The 14,708-nt window shown below is 44.9% G+C and overlaps 1 protein-coding gene across 3 annotated transcripts in view; it reads right to left on the bottom strand.

The window, feature by feature from the left end:
• Positions 1-702: 702 nt before the first annotated feature.
• Positions 703-14,708, bottom strand: part of EFCAB6 (EF-hand calcium binding domain 6) — a 107,152-nt gene continuing 93,146 nt past the window's right edge. Inside the window, exons 26-31 of one of the 3 annotated variants that reach the window (XM_081860933.1) lie at positions 11,006-11,209; positions 8,940-9,152; positions 7,090-7,267; positions 5,815-5,999; positions 4,411-4,560; positions 703-945 (exon numbers count right to left, since the gene is read on the bottom strand). In XM_081860933.1, coding sequence (XP_081717059.1) covers positions 823-945; positions 4,411-4,560; positions 5,815-5,999; positions 7,090-7,267; positions 8,940-9,152; positions 11,006-11,209 — 1,053 coding nt within the window. In that variant the 3' untranslated portion in view covers positions 703-822. Of the gene's footprint in view, positions 946-4,410; positions 4,561-5,814; positions 6,000-7,089; positions 7,268-8,939; positions 9,153-11,005; positions 11,210-14,708 lie in introns of those variants that run through there. The other 2 variants (XM_081860934.1, XM_081860935.1) reach the window with 2 other exon arrangements.

Genomic DNA, 14,708 nt, shown 5'->3' with positions numbered 1-14,708 from the left:
AAATTCCAACAATATTGTACAAAAAAACCTTCCAAACCAGCTGATTTTACATTAGCTAGCATGGATTCCTTCACGTTGAATCTCATCTGGATCTCGTGTCCCAAGTTTCTTCTCCATAAAATGCCCACCACTTAACTTGCTTCAAATCACCCCTGGCCACTTGGGTGAAAGTCTCAGCTTCAAGGATCTGGGCTGCTGATAAACATGCAGGTTGAGCTTTAATAAGAGATCTGGACGTTGCTTCTTATCTATACAGGCCCCAAGTTCTTTAAGAACTTTACAAATTAGGACTGGCACTTGGAATTGTGCCTAAAAATTTTCAGTGAGCACACCTAACTCTGCTGAGTTTTTGCCACTGAATTCTGAGGCTTCCAATTTCAGAATAATGAAGAAAATTGCATTAGGCATAATCCATTTAGAAAATGGCAGCAAATAAAATTGAGAAGTGTGCCTTTTAAAATATAAATTAAAAGTTCCTTTTCTTAATAATGCCCTTTAATTGAAAAAATAAAGTTATTGCTTTCTGAGATGCCAATTAAGAACCTCAAAACCGTCACTTTAATTGTTTTCAGTTTTCCCTGCTAAATGGATTATGAGAAAATTAATAGCCCCAACTACTGAAGATTTACTTCACCAGACACCATCACCAGTTTGCATTGCGAAGGAATCAGAAGATTGCTGATACACTGTTAACCAAGGGGGTGAATTTATATAGTTTTATTAGATTAAAATGAGGACATATATTTCAGTAATCACATCTCTCCTGCCTAATGATTCTTCAAGATTGGAGAGCAGGCTTCCTTTTTCTTTTTCCTTTTCTTTTCAATGCAGGAAGGCTTTGAGGAATTCATTGTAGGAGATTTTGGAAGTTAATCCTTTGTCATAATATTCCAATATGTGAAAGAACTCCTCTTCAGACAAGTCAATGCCATACTTGCGGAGCACCTGCAGAAGACACAGAAAACTGACATTGCTTATCGTTAATTAGGAACAATCCAGGAAAGTTAGCAACAGGCAACCAACACAGAACTGAAACATCCACACAATTCAGTTAAGCAAAACTGCCTCGTATAGAATACCTGGAGTTATTTTCTACCTAATGTTCCCATGGCAACCCCCATCAAGGGTGTGGGGTAATTTGTGAATTAGGCCAAGCGCAATATGATACGTTAGGTTTGCACTGCAGACTGGTTCTGGTTTTGCTCCTCCTGGGAGATACAGTTCTGTGTGATCAGTAAGAGAATTTGCAGCACCTCTCGCCCAGCCACAGTTCACAACATTCTTTGGGGAAAGCCACAAAAGTTAAACTAATACAAAACTGATGCACATTTTTAGTGCATAGAGCCGACAAGAGCACACATAGTCCACCCTACTGTTGACCCAACTACATAGTCACAATTGCTATGGGAATCATCAGTGTTGAAGAAGAAGAAGAAGAAGAGTTTGGATTTGATATCCCGCTTTATCACTACCTGAAGGAGTCTCAAAGCGGCTAACATTCTCCTTTCCCTTCCTCCCCCACAACAAACACTCTGTGAGGTGAGTGGGGCCTGGAGACTTCAGAGAAGTGTGACTGGCCCAAGGTCACCCAGCAGCTGCATGTGGAGGAGCAGAGACGCGAACCCAGTTCCCCAGATTATGAGACTACCGCTCTTAACCACTACACCACACTGGCTCTCAGTGTTACACTGTGTTTGTGGCAAAATAGTAGCATGTGGCTGTAGTGTGTGTTTGTGTCTTCAGACATTGATAGACAAACGTCTGGGAAACCTTGCACAATCAGTTTTCAAATGTGCACACGCGTGACATGTCTGATTTTACTTCCATGCTTTCCTGTGGGGAACACTGGTGTAACACTACTGAAATCAGAGAACATTCTAGAAGCAGATATGCTAAGAAGCTATGTTCTTCTTCCATAACTTTCCAGATCATGCCCTGATTAGGACAGTATACTACTTTTCAGAGGACACCCTCTATTTGAAGGGCTGTGACATCTAAGTCTGGTTCAAAGCCTTGGAATTGTCCTATCAACAATTAGGATGTCAACCACAAACTGAGCGGGCACACAGGTGACTTGGCTGCAGTCTTCCCCACAGTGGTATGATGTGTTGTATTTCTGTTTTAAAGTATAGTAATTACTTATAATTTTGCTTCCATCCATATGTTTACACATACCCATTTTATGCAAATCTTTGTTAATGCTTTTGGCAACAAACAAGCAGCCACCAAAGCCTTGATTCCACCTCCAACCTGTCAGATCTCTCCAGATTTTGCCACAGATTGCCAAAGTTTTCTGTTGCTCTACCTGCCTCGGCTCTACGCTAAGCCTAACCAAGAAGCCAGCATTTGTGAAATCAAAAGTTGAGGTTAGTAAAACTACTAAGTGGTTAATGACAACATGTCTCACTGGTAGTTGAGCAACTTCAATGTAACACCATTTAAAAGCAAATTGCAAGCGCAGAAGCCTGATCCAGATTGGGACTCAGTTGTGGCGGCAAAGGGTTAAAACCTTCCTACCGCACACATGGAATTTACTTTTAAAACACCATTCATGTAATTGCTAGCTGCATGAATGGCGTCATTTGCATATTTGCAATTTGCATATGTATATGCGTGTGTGTGTGTGTGTGTGTGTGTGTATATATATATATATACACACACACACACACACACACACACACACACACACACACACATATACACGCAGTGATGCCCCGCAAGACGAACGCCTCGCAAGACGGAAAACCCGCTAGACGAAAGGGTTTTCCGTTTTGGAGGTGCTTTGCAAAACGAATTTCCCTATGGACTTGCTTCGCAAGACGAAAATGTCTTGCGAGTTCCTGCGGGTTTTTCCCCCTTTCCCCCCCCTTTTCCTGCCGCTAAGCCGCTTATCAGCTGATCCGCTGATAAGCCGCTTAACAGCTGATCACTAAAAGCCGCTAAACCACTAATAGCGCTAATCCGCTAAGATGTCAATGGGCTTGCTTCGCAAGACGAAAAAACCGCTATACGAAGAGCCTCACGGAACGGATTAATTTCGTCTTGCGAGGCACCACTGTATATAGTCATCACCAAGTGAAGAACTTTAGATTTGCCCAGGGTTTTAAATATCTGATGTGACTGATTTAAGCTACTATTTTATCTGCTTGCCATGTTGCTGCTTTCATTGTCTCTATTGCCTATTGTAAACCTTCTTGGATTCATACTGGAAGGCTGTATGTAAATCTATAAAATCAAATTAAAAAATATTTTCTTTTAACTACTAATCTTTTATTTTGATGCTGTTTTTTTGAGCTCCCCTGAGGTCCTGTTTGGATTACGAGGTGAAGCAGGCGCTGAAAAATAAAGAGGCAAAGAAACCCCACATATTTATCTCTACTACCTCGTCCTGTCGATATGCAAACGCAAATTGTGCTCAGAGAGCCTGTGAAGGTGTTCTGCAGTGTGCTGCCTCCTCAGGGAGACCCACCCCCACAATTATTAAAAATATACAACACAAGATACAGGACCCCTCATGGCTTACCCCTTTCCATTTTCCTTCAGGAATCTCTGTTCCACTCTCACGGGGTGAGAAAGAATAATGAAATTCAATATAATTCTTACACCCACCTGCCTTAGCAAAAAACACAAATAATGTCCAAAATAAAGAAAAAACTGAACAGGGCCACAGGGGGCCCTACACGGGGGCCACAGGTGACATCATATGGATAGTTGTGTGGAAAAGGGAATTTAGCAGGTATAGTTTGTCATGCAATGCTGAGAAAAGCACCATTTGCCTCAATTCTCTCTGAGGCTCAAGTTGAATGCTTGAAAGTTACATGAGCTGATGCCTTCCTTTGCCTTCTGGCTAAAGGGACTCTTCATTCGCTTGGGGTTGTGTGAATATGGATCTACATATATGTGTTCCAGGCTAGCAGAGGGTGGTTTTAATCCATCAACCTCTGGGTTATGGGCTTCTGCTGTGTGTATGTGTAACCGAAATACAGTAACATTTGAAACTAGGAAGCTGATCAGCAAGAATCTAAATGTGAAGCCAGCAATTGGGAATTAGCTACCTCATTTATGGCTACCTCATTTATTTTCATTTGCCTCCTTAAAAAAGAAGTGGCCATAACTGAAAAGGCCCTGCTTTTTCTAGCCGGCTTCTGGACTTCAGCAGCCCAAAGCAAGGTTCCATCTGATCACCAAAGTGTGTGGATTGAATCCTCACTCAGCCATGAAGCTGACTGGGTGACGTTGGGCCAGGCTCTTGCTTGCAGCCTAACCTGCCTCACAGGGTGGATGCGAAGGAGGAACCTCTATGGCCACCACCTTGAGCTTCTTCATGAAAGGTGGGATCTCAGCTCCCTTGCCACAAGTTGCTTAAGGCTAGCCAGTGAATGCATTTAACATTGTTCTGTCAACAGTCACCTGTCTGAAATCCTGAACGCTGAGCTGTCCAGTCCCACTTTCATCATAATACTTGAAGGTTCGCCTCATCGGCCTCCAGCAGTGAAGGATTTGGGGCTGAATCCTCATCATTGCATTGAAAAAGGTCGGTGTTTGTGGCCCACGGGGATTCTGAGAAAGAGGTGGAAAAGATCATTGCTCTTGAAGACCTATTCAGGCATTGTGTGTGTGTGAAGAAAAGGTCAGTGAGACCAGTGCAGGCCCCACACCTGAGTGCTCTGCTCTGTGAACATCTTCTTCTTCTACTACTACTACTAATAATAATTTTATTATTTATACCCTGTCCATCTGGCTGCATTTCCCCAGCCGCTCTGGGCAACGCTTCACAAACAGACTTTCCTAGTGTAGACATCTGCACTGACACACGCATGTCCATGGGCTGAACACCTGAACAAGAGCTTGAGAGTCTTAGCGGTTGTCATGTGCATGCAGCGGCGTAGCGTGAGTTGTCAGCACCCGGGGCAAGGCAAGTAATTTGTGCCCCCTAACCCGGGGCAAGGCAAGTAATTTGTGCCCCTAACCCCTAACCTGCCGCCGCTGCCAGCTTCTTCTTGCTGCTGCCTGGGCTGGTCGGCTGTGGTTCTCTCCCGCGCTCAGCGCTGCGCTGGGCGGCCGCTGCACTGTCCCTCCCCCAGATAGTCCCTCCCTTGCTCTCTCTCCGCTCCGCACCGCAACACACGCCTGGCACCCTCCCCCTCCACAGTGGGCAGCGACCCGGCAGCTCGGATCGGATTCGCACAGCCAGCACTGCAGTGAGAGAGAGAGAGAGTGAGCCAGGTAGGGGCAGAGAGCTGCGAGTGCGAGCGCCCCCCCCCCAATGTTGCGCCGGGTGCGGCTGGCCCCCCCTGCACCCCCCACGCTACGCCACTGTCTGCATGTACTCTTTGGGGAAGCCTTAAACAGAAATCCAGGTATACTCAGGTCAAGCAAATGGGAATATTTCTTTTGACAACCACCAAGGAGAAGCGGGAAGAGCAGATTCAGAGGCAGCGGCAGAGATAGCTGCTTGGGCAGCCGGAGCGGCGCCCATGCCATCCCCTGGGGGGATTCCTGGTTTTGTTTCAATATGTGTATTTTATTTAATTGTGGGGAAACTTGCATTTTAAACCTCCCCAGCAAAAATACCACATTTCCTCATGTTTATTATGGCCTGAGTACTTTTTTTAAAAAAACAAACCCAAAAACTATTATTTTCCCCTAAACAGTTACAACCATGAAGGCAGGGATAGGAATTAAGTGCAGCAAATGAGAGACAAATGTCCTGTTACTGCGCAACATGAAGGGTTAGAATTGCCCTGGACTTGTCTCCCTCAGCGCCATCTCCTTCGGCATCAGAATCTCCTCAGGTAGCCAGAGAACGTTTACCTGTACTCGTGGATTTTGGATTACAATCCTTTGCAGAGGAGTCACATCTTGGAATTTAAACAGCAGCACACAGCTTTGAAGGAAGTCACAGTAGGCAAATTTGCCAACACTATTGAAATCATATTTTGTTATGAGTTGTTTACTTTCTTCTTTGGTTAAATTCAAATTAAATTTTTCCAGTATAGCTGAAATAAACATAGGTGTACAGAGTAAACAACATGATAAACAACCATGCTTTACACGTGCACATCAAAGTGACAATTAAGTTTGGGTAATGCAGCAAGCCAAATCTGATGAATAACATAGGCTCACATTGTTGAGGTTCAGTACTTCATTAGAGGGACCCGGGTGGTGCTGTGGTCTAAACCACAGAGCCTAGGGCTTGCCGATCAGAAGGTCAGCGGTTCGAATCCCTGCGACGGGGTGAGCTCCCGTTGCTCAGTCCCTGCTCCTGCCAACCTAGCAGTTCGAAAGCATGTCAAAGTGCAAGTAGATAAATCGGTACCGCTCTGGTGGGAAGGTAAATGGCGTTTCCGTGCGCTGCTCTGGTTCACCAGAAGCAGCTTAGTCCTGCTGGCCACATCACCCGGAAGCTGTACACCGGCTCCCTCGGCCAGTAAAGCAGCTAGGATTCTCCAAACACAAAAAATGGTAGGGAGAAGTTTCCACCAAAGATGAATGGATAAGTAAGGTGATGGACTATGCAGAACTGGCAAAGTTAGCAGCCAAAACAAGTGAATCTAACAATGATTCTCTTTGTGGAAGAATGGAAGCCCTTTTAGAACTATATTATATTATAGTTTGATGAACTCGCAAGCAGGATTTGAAATATGAGAAACATAAGGAATTAGAGAATACAGTATTGATGTGCTGGTATAGGAAACAGAAGGCATTGTGCAGAGGGGGTGGGAAATTAAAACACCATGGAAAATGGGGCGAGAAGTTGGGAAAAGACAAATTTATTATGTAAAATATAAATGAAGCAAATAAACACACATATCAAATTAGATTAGCATGCCCCAGTAAAGCTTCATGTGAGGGTACTTCTCTTTTGCAGACTGTCTCGCCAAATTGCCATTTCTAGAAATCACTGTGCTAAAGGGCTGACGTCTAAGAGCAGTGAAGTGAATGGGCCAGCTTCACAATGTGAAATTTCATTCACACAACTTGTATTTGAAGGACATGCCAGAATCTCCTTCTGGTCTGACAGCTGTTTCTGCTTCCACTTCTTTACCTAGGCAAGATCACTAATGAAGATTTAAGAAAACAACCAACCTAAAAAATCTTCTACTGCAACTTCTCCCACGTGGTCCACATCCTTCTCTCTACATTCCTTCAGGATTTGTCTCCAGCAGTGCTGAACACCTTTTCGGATTTTACCTTCAATCGGTTTGCAGTTCAGAATAGGTGGAGTATGAACTGCTGCAGTAGAAGGCCTGCTGCCTGCTGGGTCCTAAAATTAAGAGGAAGATTTTGACCAACTTGCAATTGAAGACAAAAAAGGAGTGCCAAGTGAATAGATTTCTAAATCTGTAGACATTTGATGATGGATTCTTATTTGAATATTCATTTTGAAAATTGAAATACTGAACACCTTTTAACCAAGGTTCAGAATTCAAAAAGGCCTGATCCACCAGGGAAGCTCTTCTGAGCAATGCTGTCTCCTCATCCTCTTCTCCCTGGCTCCTGGCATTCTGCATGGCTTTTTTTCAGTTCCGGCCCCTCTCAGGTGGGTGCCATTGCCATTCTGAGAGTGTTCGTGGTGAGCTCCTGGCTGCAGGACTTGGGAAATGCAGTTTCTCCAGCACTGCAGTAGAGAGACACCCCTCCCTTCTTCCCCTCCCACCACTACTGAAGCAGCAAGCAAGTGGAGAAGAAAGGATTGGGGCAAAGGCGTGCGAAAAGGGAGGCAGGATTCCTTTTCTCTGGCTTAGATTGAAGCCCAACCTCCAGAAGAACCTCCAGCCTCATAGTACTCACTCTCCATGTGATGGCAGATTATGAGCCAACGAGACCTGTATTTCCAAGCCATGAAATATGAAATCAACAGCATCACTTGTTATAAGTAGAAGCTGAAATTTATGAGTTCAGCCCCGCACCCCCTACCTGAAAGGACCTCAGGTACCAGGCCTGAAAATTATCCATTCCTAAGAGATTGTGGAGTGCTACTGCTAGTCAGCACAGTCTTCTTGATGGAGCCAATTGACATATTCACCTGCCAATCATCATAGGCAGAGAAACCTAGTGTAGAAAAATGTTTGTGTGTGCGGCAACCCTTGGACAAATTTAATAATGGCTGTTTTTCCTTTCTTCTTAAAGAAGTGGGGAGTCAATGTGGTATGCTTCAGATGTAACTCCCATCACCCCTGACCACTGGCTAGGGATGAGTGTTGGGAGTTCAATTGCACCTAGACAGAATCCTTTGTGGTTCCTTTCCGTGGGTGCTTACTCTTATGATCTCTTACTTACCAAGGCTACTGATCAAGACAAAGAATGCAGTTAAAAAAATTAAGTGAAGCAGGTTTTCCATGATTAACTACCATCAGCTAACTTAAGGTGTTTTCCAAGCAATCTACCGTTAGTGGTTTCAACAGTTTTCTGGTTCATACATTTCCATAAATACCTTGACCCTTTTACACCAATGCATCTTGATAGCCATTTTTGGCCCATAAATGCTGTTCTGAGTTGGGAAAAGCAGAGGGAGGATGGAGCAGGCCTGCACAACTTGCAACACAGACAGATGTCGTGGTTTGGCAGCCACCACCACACCACCCAGTCTCTCCCCCCCCCCCCAGTCCTAGACATACAACAAAAACAGGTTCATCAAACTGCTGCTGGGCTTTGTGAGTCACAAGTTGTGCAAACCCAATAAAATGTGTTGGACATGGAATGTGAAGACCTGGGCTTCAATTCCTCTTTAGCCACAAAATTCCCTGGATGGCCTTGGGCTGTCTTTCACTTTAACCTACCTTGCATGTTGCTGTGAAAACCTAATAGACCTGGTGTGCGCCCCCTGTCCCAAGCGAACACCTTGAAGGATGAGTCAGATAGAAATGGGATAAATTTTTTAATAAAGAGCCAGGGTTCTACTTCCCGTGTTCTGGCTTTGGCCATGAAGCACTTACTTTCTTTGGAGATGAGGGAGAATATGCTGTTTGAGGCCGTGACGGTAGCTGTGGTCCGGGCTCAGCTGCTGTGGCAGGCTTGCTGGGGTTCTCTGGGTGGTTGGCGGTGGGTGTATCTGGCATTTCCACTTCCAGAATGAACTTTCTCAAGAATCCAGGGTATTTCAATCTTCCATTCAAGTCGAGTGGCACTGTGTTCCAGAGGTTTTCAAACTATTGAAGCAGAGAACAATGTTTCAGCAAATGCAAGGCCAAGCAAGGTATCAGGCAGTGCAGAATGTCAACCCAGGGCTCATGCATCCCTGGAAATGTCACTTTATTCTGCATGCCTGTGTCAGGGCCAGGCCACGACTAAGAGGCGCCCAGCACCACCTGACCACCACCACCTGGTGCCCACAAGCAGGTGGTGCCCTTGCCACACATTTGCCTGGCATCTGTGAGACATGCAGCAATTAGTGTCATTAAGTAAAACCTTTTGAACTTCTTAAAGGTCCTGGTGCTGAAAGAAGCTGTTCTAGGTGTTGGCGCTGGGCCCAGGTTGTACCATTGATCTTGTGTGTAATCTGTGCTGCAAATGGCCATTTCCCTGAGTGCAGGATCGTGTGCAGGTGGAGACCCTCCAACGGCCCTTCAGACCAAGTGTTTGGGTCATCCATAGGTCCCCCATGTTGAGCTGTCTCTGTCCTAATTTAAGGGCCACTGTTTCAAATAAAGGAAGGCTGTGTGCAAGTGAGCGTGCTGCTGTACTGGCAACAGAGACAGGGTTGGTTCCAACAACTGGTGCAAGAGGGCAGGCTACCCCCTTTTTATGTCTCTGGGATTCTGCCACCTGAACATGTTTGATACTGAGTCAATGCAAGTTGCTTGTCATAGCAGGAATGCATGCATGGAAATAAAGTGCCAGTATCAATGTGTCTTATTCCTAAGAAATGCAGAATCAGTAGAATGGTAGATCGTTTGTTCTAGATTTCAGATGTACAAACTGTAAAGTTTTGTTTTTCCTTTTTTTTTTTAAGAAACCCTCTCTGACAAACAGTGATATCAGACCTTGAAGAAAGCTCATCACCTCTAAGCCTTTGATATGCATGTGGCAAGTTGCAGTTAAACTTCAAAGGCCAGACCTACATTTTGAATTTCTTTTCAACTTTCCCCCACTGGCCAAGTTTCTGCCATATTATAAATTATAGAAAACAAAACACACTTCACACTACATCAGAGGATAGCAACATGTTTTACAAGCATCAATTAAATATTATAAGTGCTTTGTGCACTAAGTTAGCAGAGACTATTTTAACAGCCGGTTGAAGGCCGTCCGCTTGGGATATGTGTGTAATATCAACAGCTTAGTAGGGAAGGAAACTATCTACGATCCAGCTGAAATGAAGCTACAAGCTGAGCCACACGGAAACTTAACTGCAATTAACATTTCATTGCTTCCTTGATGTCAAATGAGGCCCATATAAAGATTGCTTTTCCAAGGCGGGTCCCAGAGAGGCAGCTACAGTATTCAGAAGGGCATAGGAGCTGTTCCCATGCGCTCAGAGACCATGCTGCTCTGGAGACAACTGCATACAGTCGGAGTTTCTGAACTCTGCTATAGGGTTCTCTAACACACCATCTGAGAACTACTCATGTGCCATAAGGAGCAAATGATTAAATAAGACCCCTTTCCTGCTCCCCACAGAAGAGGATGCCCATTGCACCTCTGTATGACCCAGTGCTCTGGCTTTACCTCCTTCCAATCAGCCCCTGTGCTATATCTCTGCGTCAGGCATTGTGATTTCACTTTCCCCCTATTCCTGAGGCAGAGACACGACATCATGAGCTTTACACAGAGGAGGCGCCATCTTGTGCCTCAGCAATAATTCCAATCTGAAGGCAAGGCTGCAGCACTCACTAGCATGGAGACACGTCCAGGATACAAGGGCGAAGTTTGCTTCCCATTCAAATTAAAGATGGGTAGGGGGACATGCTTACACCCCCTCCCCTCCCAAAGATTCCTCCTGTATACAAAAGTGTGCTTTTGCCTTCTGAGAAATGCTGTCCCTGCCCACCAGTTTTCTTACCTGCTCATCGGTCAAAAGGAAAAACCACCGGTTGCAGATATCTCTGAAGTCCTCTTTGGAGACAGTGCCTTCTCTTGTGCGATCTGCGTTTTTAAACTCCCCTTCAAGGGTCTGATAGCGAGTGCCTATTACTTCTTGAATACGGGCAAAGACCTCTTGATTGGACAGATCTCGGCAAGCAAATTTCCTATGCTGTCTCTCAGTCTAAGTGAGACATACATGGGGGAGGGGGAATCACAAACAGATCTACTGATAATATACAAAAGATAACATTTAGGAAGTCATGCCAAGAGGTCTGCAGAAAAGGTCACTTTCAATTTTCTGAACCAATGAAATTGACTTAACAGTATTTAACAAGTGCAACAGAAAATGACAAGCAGTTGGGTTAAGAAAAATGTAAAACCCTCTATTAAATAGCTGCAACCTAAAGCCAAGGACCCAGGCCTTTGAAGAAAAATATCACTTGGTTAATACAAGGAGCAAAGTAAACAGCAGAGTGATTAGCTGATAAACCCACACCTGACTCATCCTGCCCATCTCACACCTGGCATTCACACAGATGGCACAGTATTTTGTGAGTTTCTGGGTCCACTGCTAGAGGTATGTGTGTGTGAATGGGACATAGACAAGATACATTTGAGGATATTCATCCATATGTCATTGTTTTATCACTATAGAACTATGTGACTAACATTGGGTTTCATAAGCAAAATACAGTTTCATGCCTAGAAGAACATGCAAGGCTAGGAGTGGATATAGACAGCAGGAGGAAGGAAGTGGAAGCCAAGGGTAAGTAGGACTGAATCTGACCGATGCAGGTATACATTAGTTAGCATTCATTTCAGTGGTGGAGAAAGACCCTACAGATTTCGGAAAGGCGCTAAAGACCCATACTACCAAAGTCCAAGGAGCAGGGAAAGTGTTTGCTGTAGAATTCTTGCTCTTTTAGTATATGTGATAGCCATTTAGTACCAGGATTCTTGCTGGAACATTTGGGGGGAATGAGGATAACAGAAGGTTCAGCAGGATGGTAATCCTCCTCATTTCAAAAACAAACATACCAGGAAACATGAACAAATCTAGATAAATATATATGAATTTCCGAAGTCTGGTCCTGTAACTGATACGAACTTAGGGTAATAGCATTTTGATTTTTTTATGGGACTTTTGGCACGCTAGGTATGCATCGTATCTGTGCAAAAAAGAGGACCACTGTGAAATCCACATGAAGGATGCAAAAAGGTCCCTCACGTCACCATGTACCTTATCGAGCAATAGTGGACCTCAGTGATCCAAAGATGCACTGAAGCCCCAACTATAAGCAGGGGGACTTCTTTTGTTGGTGTTCTCTGATTAGTGGAGTCTGGGCTTCCTGATCAGTGTTGCCTTTTGCGCCATCTTTTTAAAACAGGTCTCTTCCAGAAGGTTCTACACAAATTTCCTTCCAGGAGTTCAGTCTCCTCTGCAACGATGGCCACAAAACCTCTGGTGTGACCTCTCTTAAGCAAACACTGGAGGCCTGCGGTGGGGGGCGCCTAAAGCAGGGGTCGGCAACCTAAGGCCCATGGGCCACAAGCAGCCCACGGGGGTCATTTAACCTGCCCCCGAGCTGCCCCGAACCAAGCCGCCCGCTTGGCAAGTCCCTGAATACTATGCTAAACCGGTGCTTGCTTCCGTGGTGCCGGAAATCACATCTGTGCAGACGCAGATGCCGGAAATCGTGGGCGCACACGCGATCCAGCCCACGGAGGGATCTCCACTGGAGTGAACTGGCCCAGGCGAGGTAAACCTTGCTGACCCCTGGCCTAGAGAAACTAAGGGCCCCATCTCTGAGAAGGCTAACATCACAGTCCTTCCTTAATTGGGTAGGAGGCAGCAGGCCGTGCCAAACTCCCCATGCAGCACAGCCCACAATCACTTAGGATTGTGTCGCAAGGAGAGCTGGCCTGTTCTTTTAGCTTACACAACCCCTCTTGCCTCTGCCTCTGAGACCCTCACAGGCAGTTAGGGGACCCTTTTAGGCAAAGGTGCCCCGGAGTTCTTCCTTCCAAAATGCTGCAGCTGATTCTGCCGCTTCAAACCCTTTTCCTCCGAACCGGACTGTACCTCTCTAGTGGCACTGAGTTATAGCAAATCAGCAATTGTCCGGTTCAACTGTCCTGGAACCTTGAAGAGTCAACGTTCTTCCAGCTAGTTTTAAACAGCCACAGCCCCCCCCCCCAGCAGAGTTTCCAGGAAGCCATTCAGTGCAGGTCCTGTTGGCATACAGGGCAAAGCAAGGAAAGAGCCTTTGTGTATAAAAAGCCCTGGAGAGTTGTTGTTTGTTGTTGTTGTTTAAAGGCCTCTTTGCCTGTCTTCTTCATTTGGACTGAGAAATCCACTGACTTTGGACAGGCAGGCAAAGCCTAGCTACTGAAAACTTTCCCTAAACCTCTATGCTAGAATCAGGGCACTGTGTACTAGCCCTGTGCAGAAAAATTCTTCTGTAGATCAAATCAAATTCGTTTATTGTGAGGACCATGCCTGTGCACAAAAATCAACACTAAAATCAATAGTTAAAAATATTAAAATTCATTACATACTATGCCAACAAAACCTTCTTCCCACAAAGTAGAAAAGGAGGGAAAACGAACAGCGAGTTAAACAGACGATGAAGGGGTCTTTACATTGTCGTTCATAAATCTTTCCCTGGCTTTCATGGCCTTCATCACAAAGACCGCTACCACATGGGTAATGTGTGGGTTTGCATCAACTAACAAAAAATTTACTCTATCTTCAGGACTGGTTATAGAGTTGGGTATAATTTGCAGCAATGAGTCTCTAAACCCCGAGTAAATGGGGCAATAGAGGAAGTAATGTGTAAGATCCTCTTTAATTTTCATAGAGCAAGGACATAAACGTTGTTCTACTGGGGTTTTTGTGTATCTACCGGTCAGGTAGGCAGTTGGCAATGTTTGAAACCGTGCCATGGTGAAAGCTCTCCGAAGGGTGGGATCAGTGATCTCCACCAGGTAGTTGGCACAGATTTTGACTGCTTTTACTCGTGGGAACCAGTAGGAAAACCCAGAGTTTTTTATCTTGGTGGAGTCCAAAAAGGCGTCTTTTTCAAAGATCCATTCCCGAACTTTATCAGGGCTCCACAATTTGAGAGTATTAAACTCTGGTAAGTTGTATCTGGATAGAATGTCTAATAGACTTTTATGCCAAGTGGTATTACTGTATATTGTAATGATACAAAGGCTTGTTTAGCTAATAGGGTGTTCGGGGCATCTATGAGGTTGGTGAAAAAACGCAAGAATCTTAAGTGGGCCCTAGCAGACACAGAAGGTAATCCTACTTCCACTCTTAGGAGAGCTGCCGGAGAACTCTGAGGGAGGCCTAGAATTCTTCTGAGATAAAAAATTTGGAAGATTTCAAGCCGTTCTAACAGCTTCTGATTCCATCCCCAGAGTTCTACTCCGTATAACATCTGTGGAATCAATTCTTCTGGATTTCCACACTCCATCAATTAATAAGAAACTGCATTAAAAAATTATCAAAGGGAAGAAGAAATTTCAGTGAAATGATCCTGGGTGGGTTGTGGGTTGGTTTTGCCGTTGCACTCACCTGACTTTCACAGCAACTGAGGAGTTTTGTGAGAGTTCTTTCAATAGACAAATCATCTCTTCAGTGACCTGCATTTTGCAGCCTTCCTGAGAGCCTG

The sequence above is a fragment of the Podarcis erhardii genome (genome assembly GCF_964252035.2).
Source record: "Podarcis erhardii genome assembly, chromosome: 5".
Classification (NCBI taxonomy): domain Eukaryota; kingdom Metazoa; phylum Chordata; class Lepidosauria; order Squamata; family Lacertidae; genus Podarcis; species Podarcis erhardii.
Note: the sequence above shows the minus strand (reverse complement) of the source record. Positions and strands in the feature narration are given on the sequence as shown.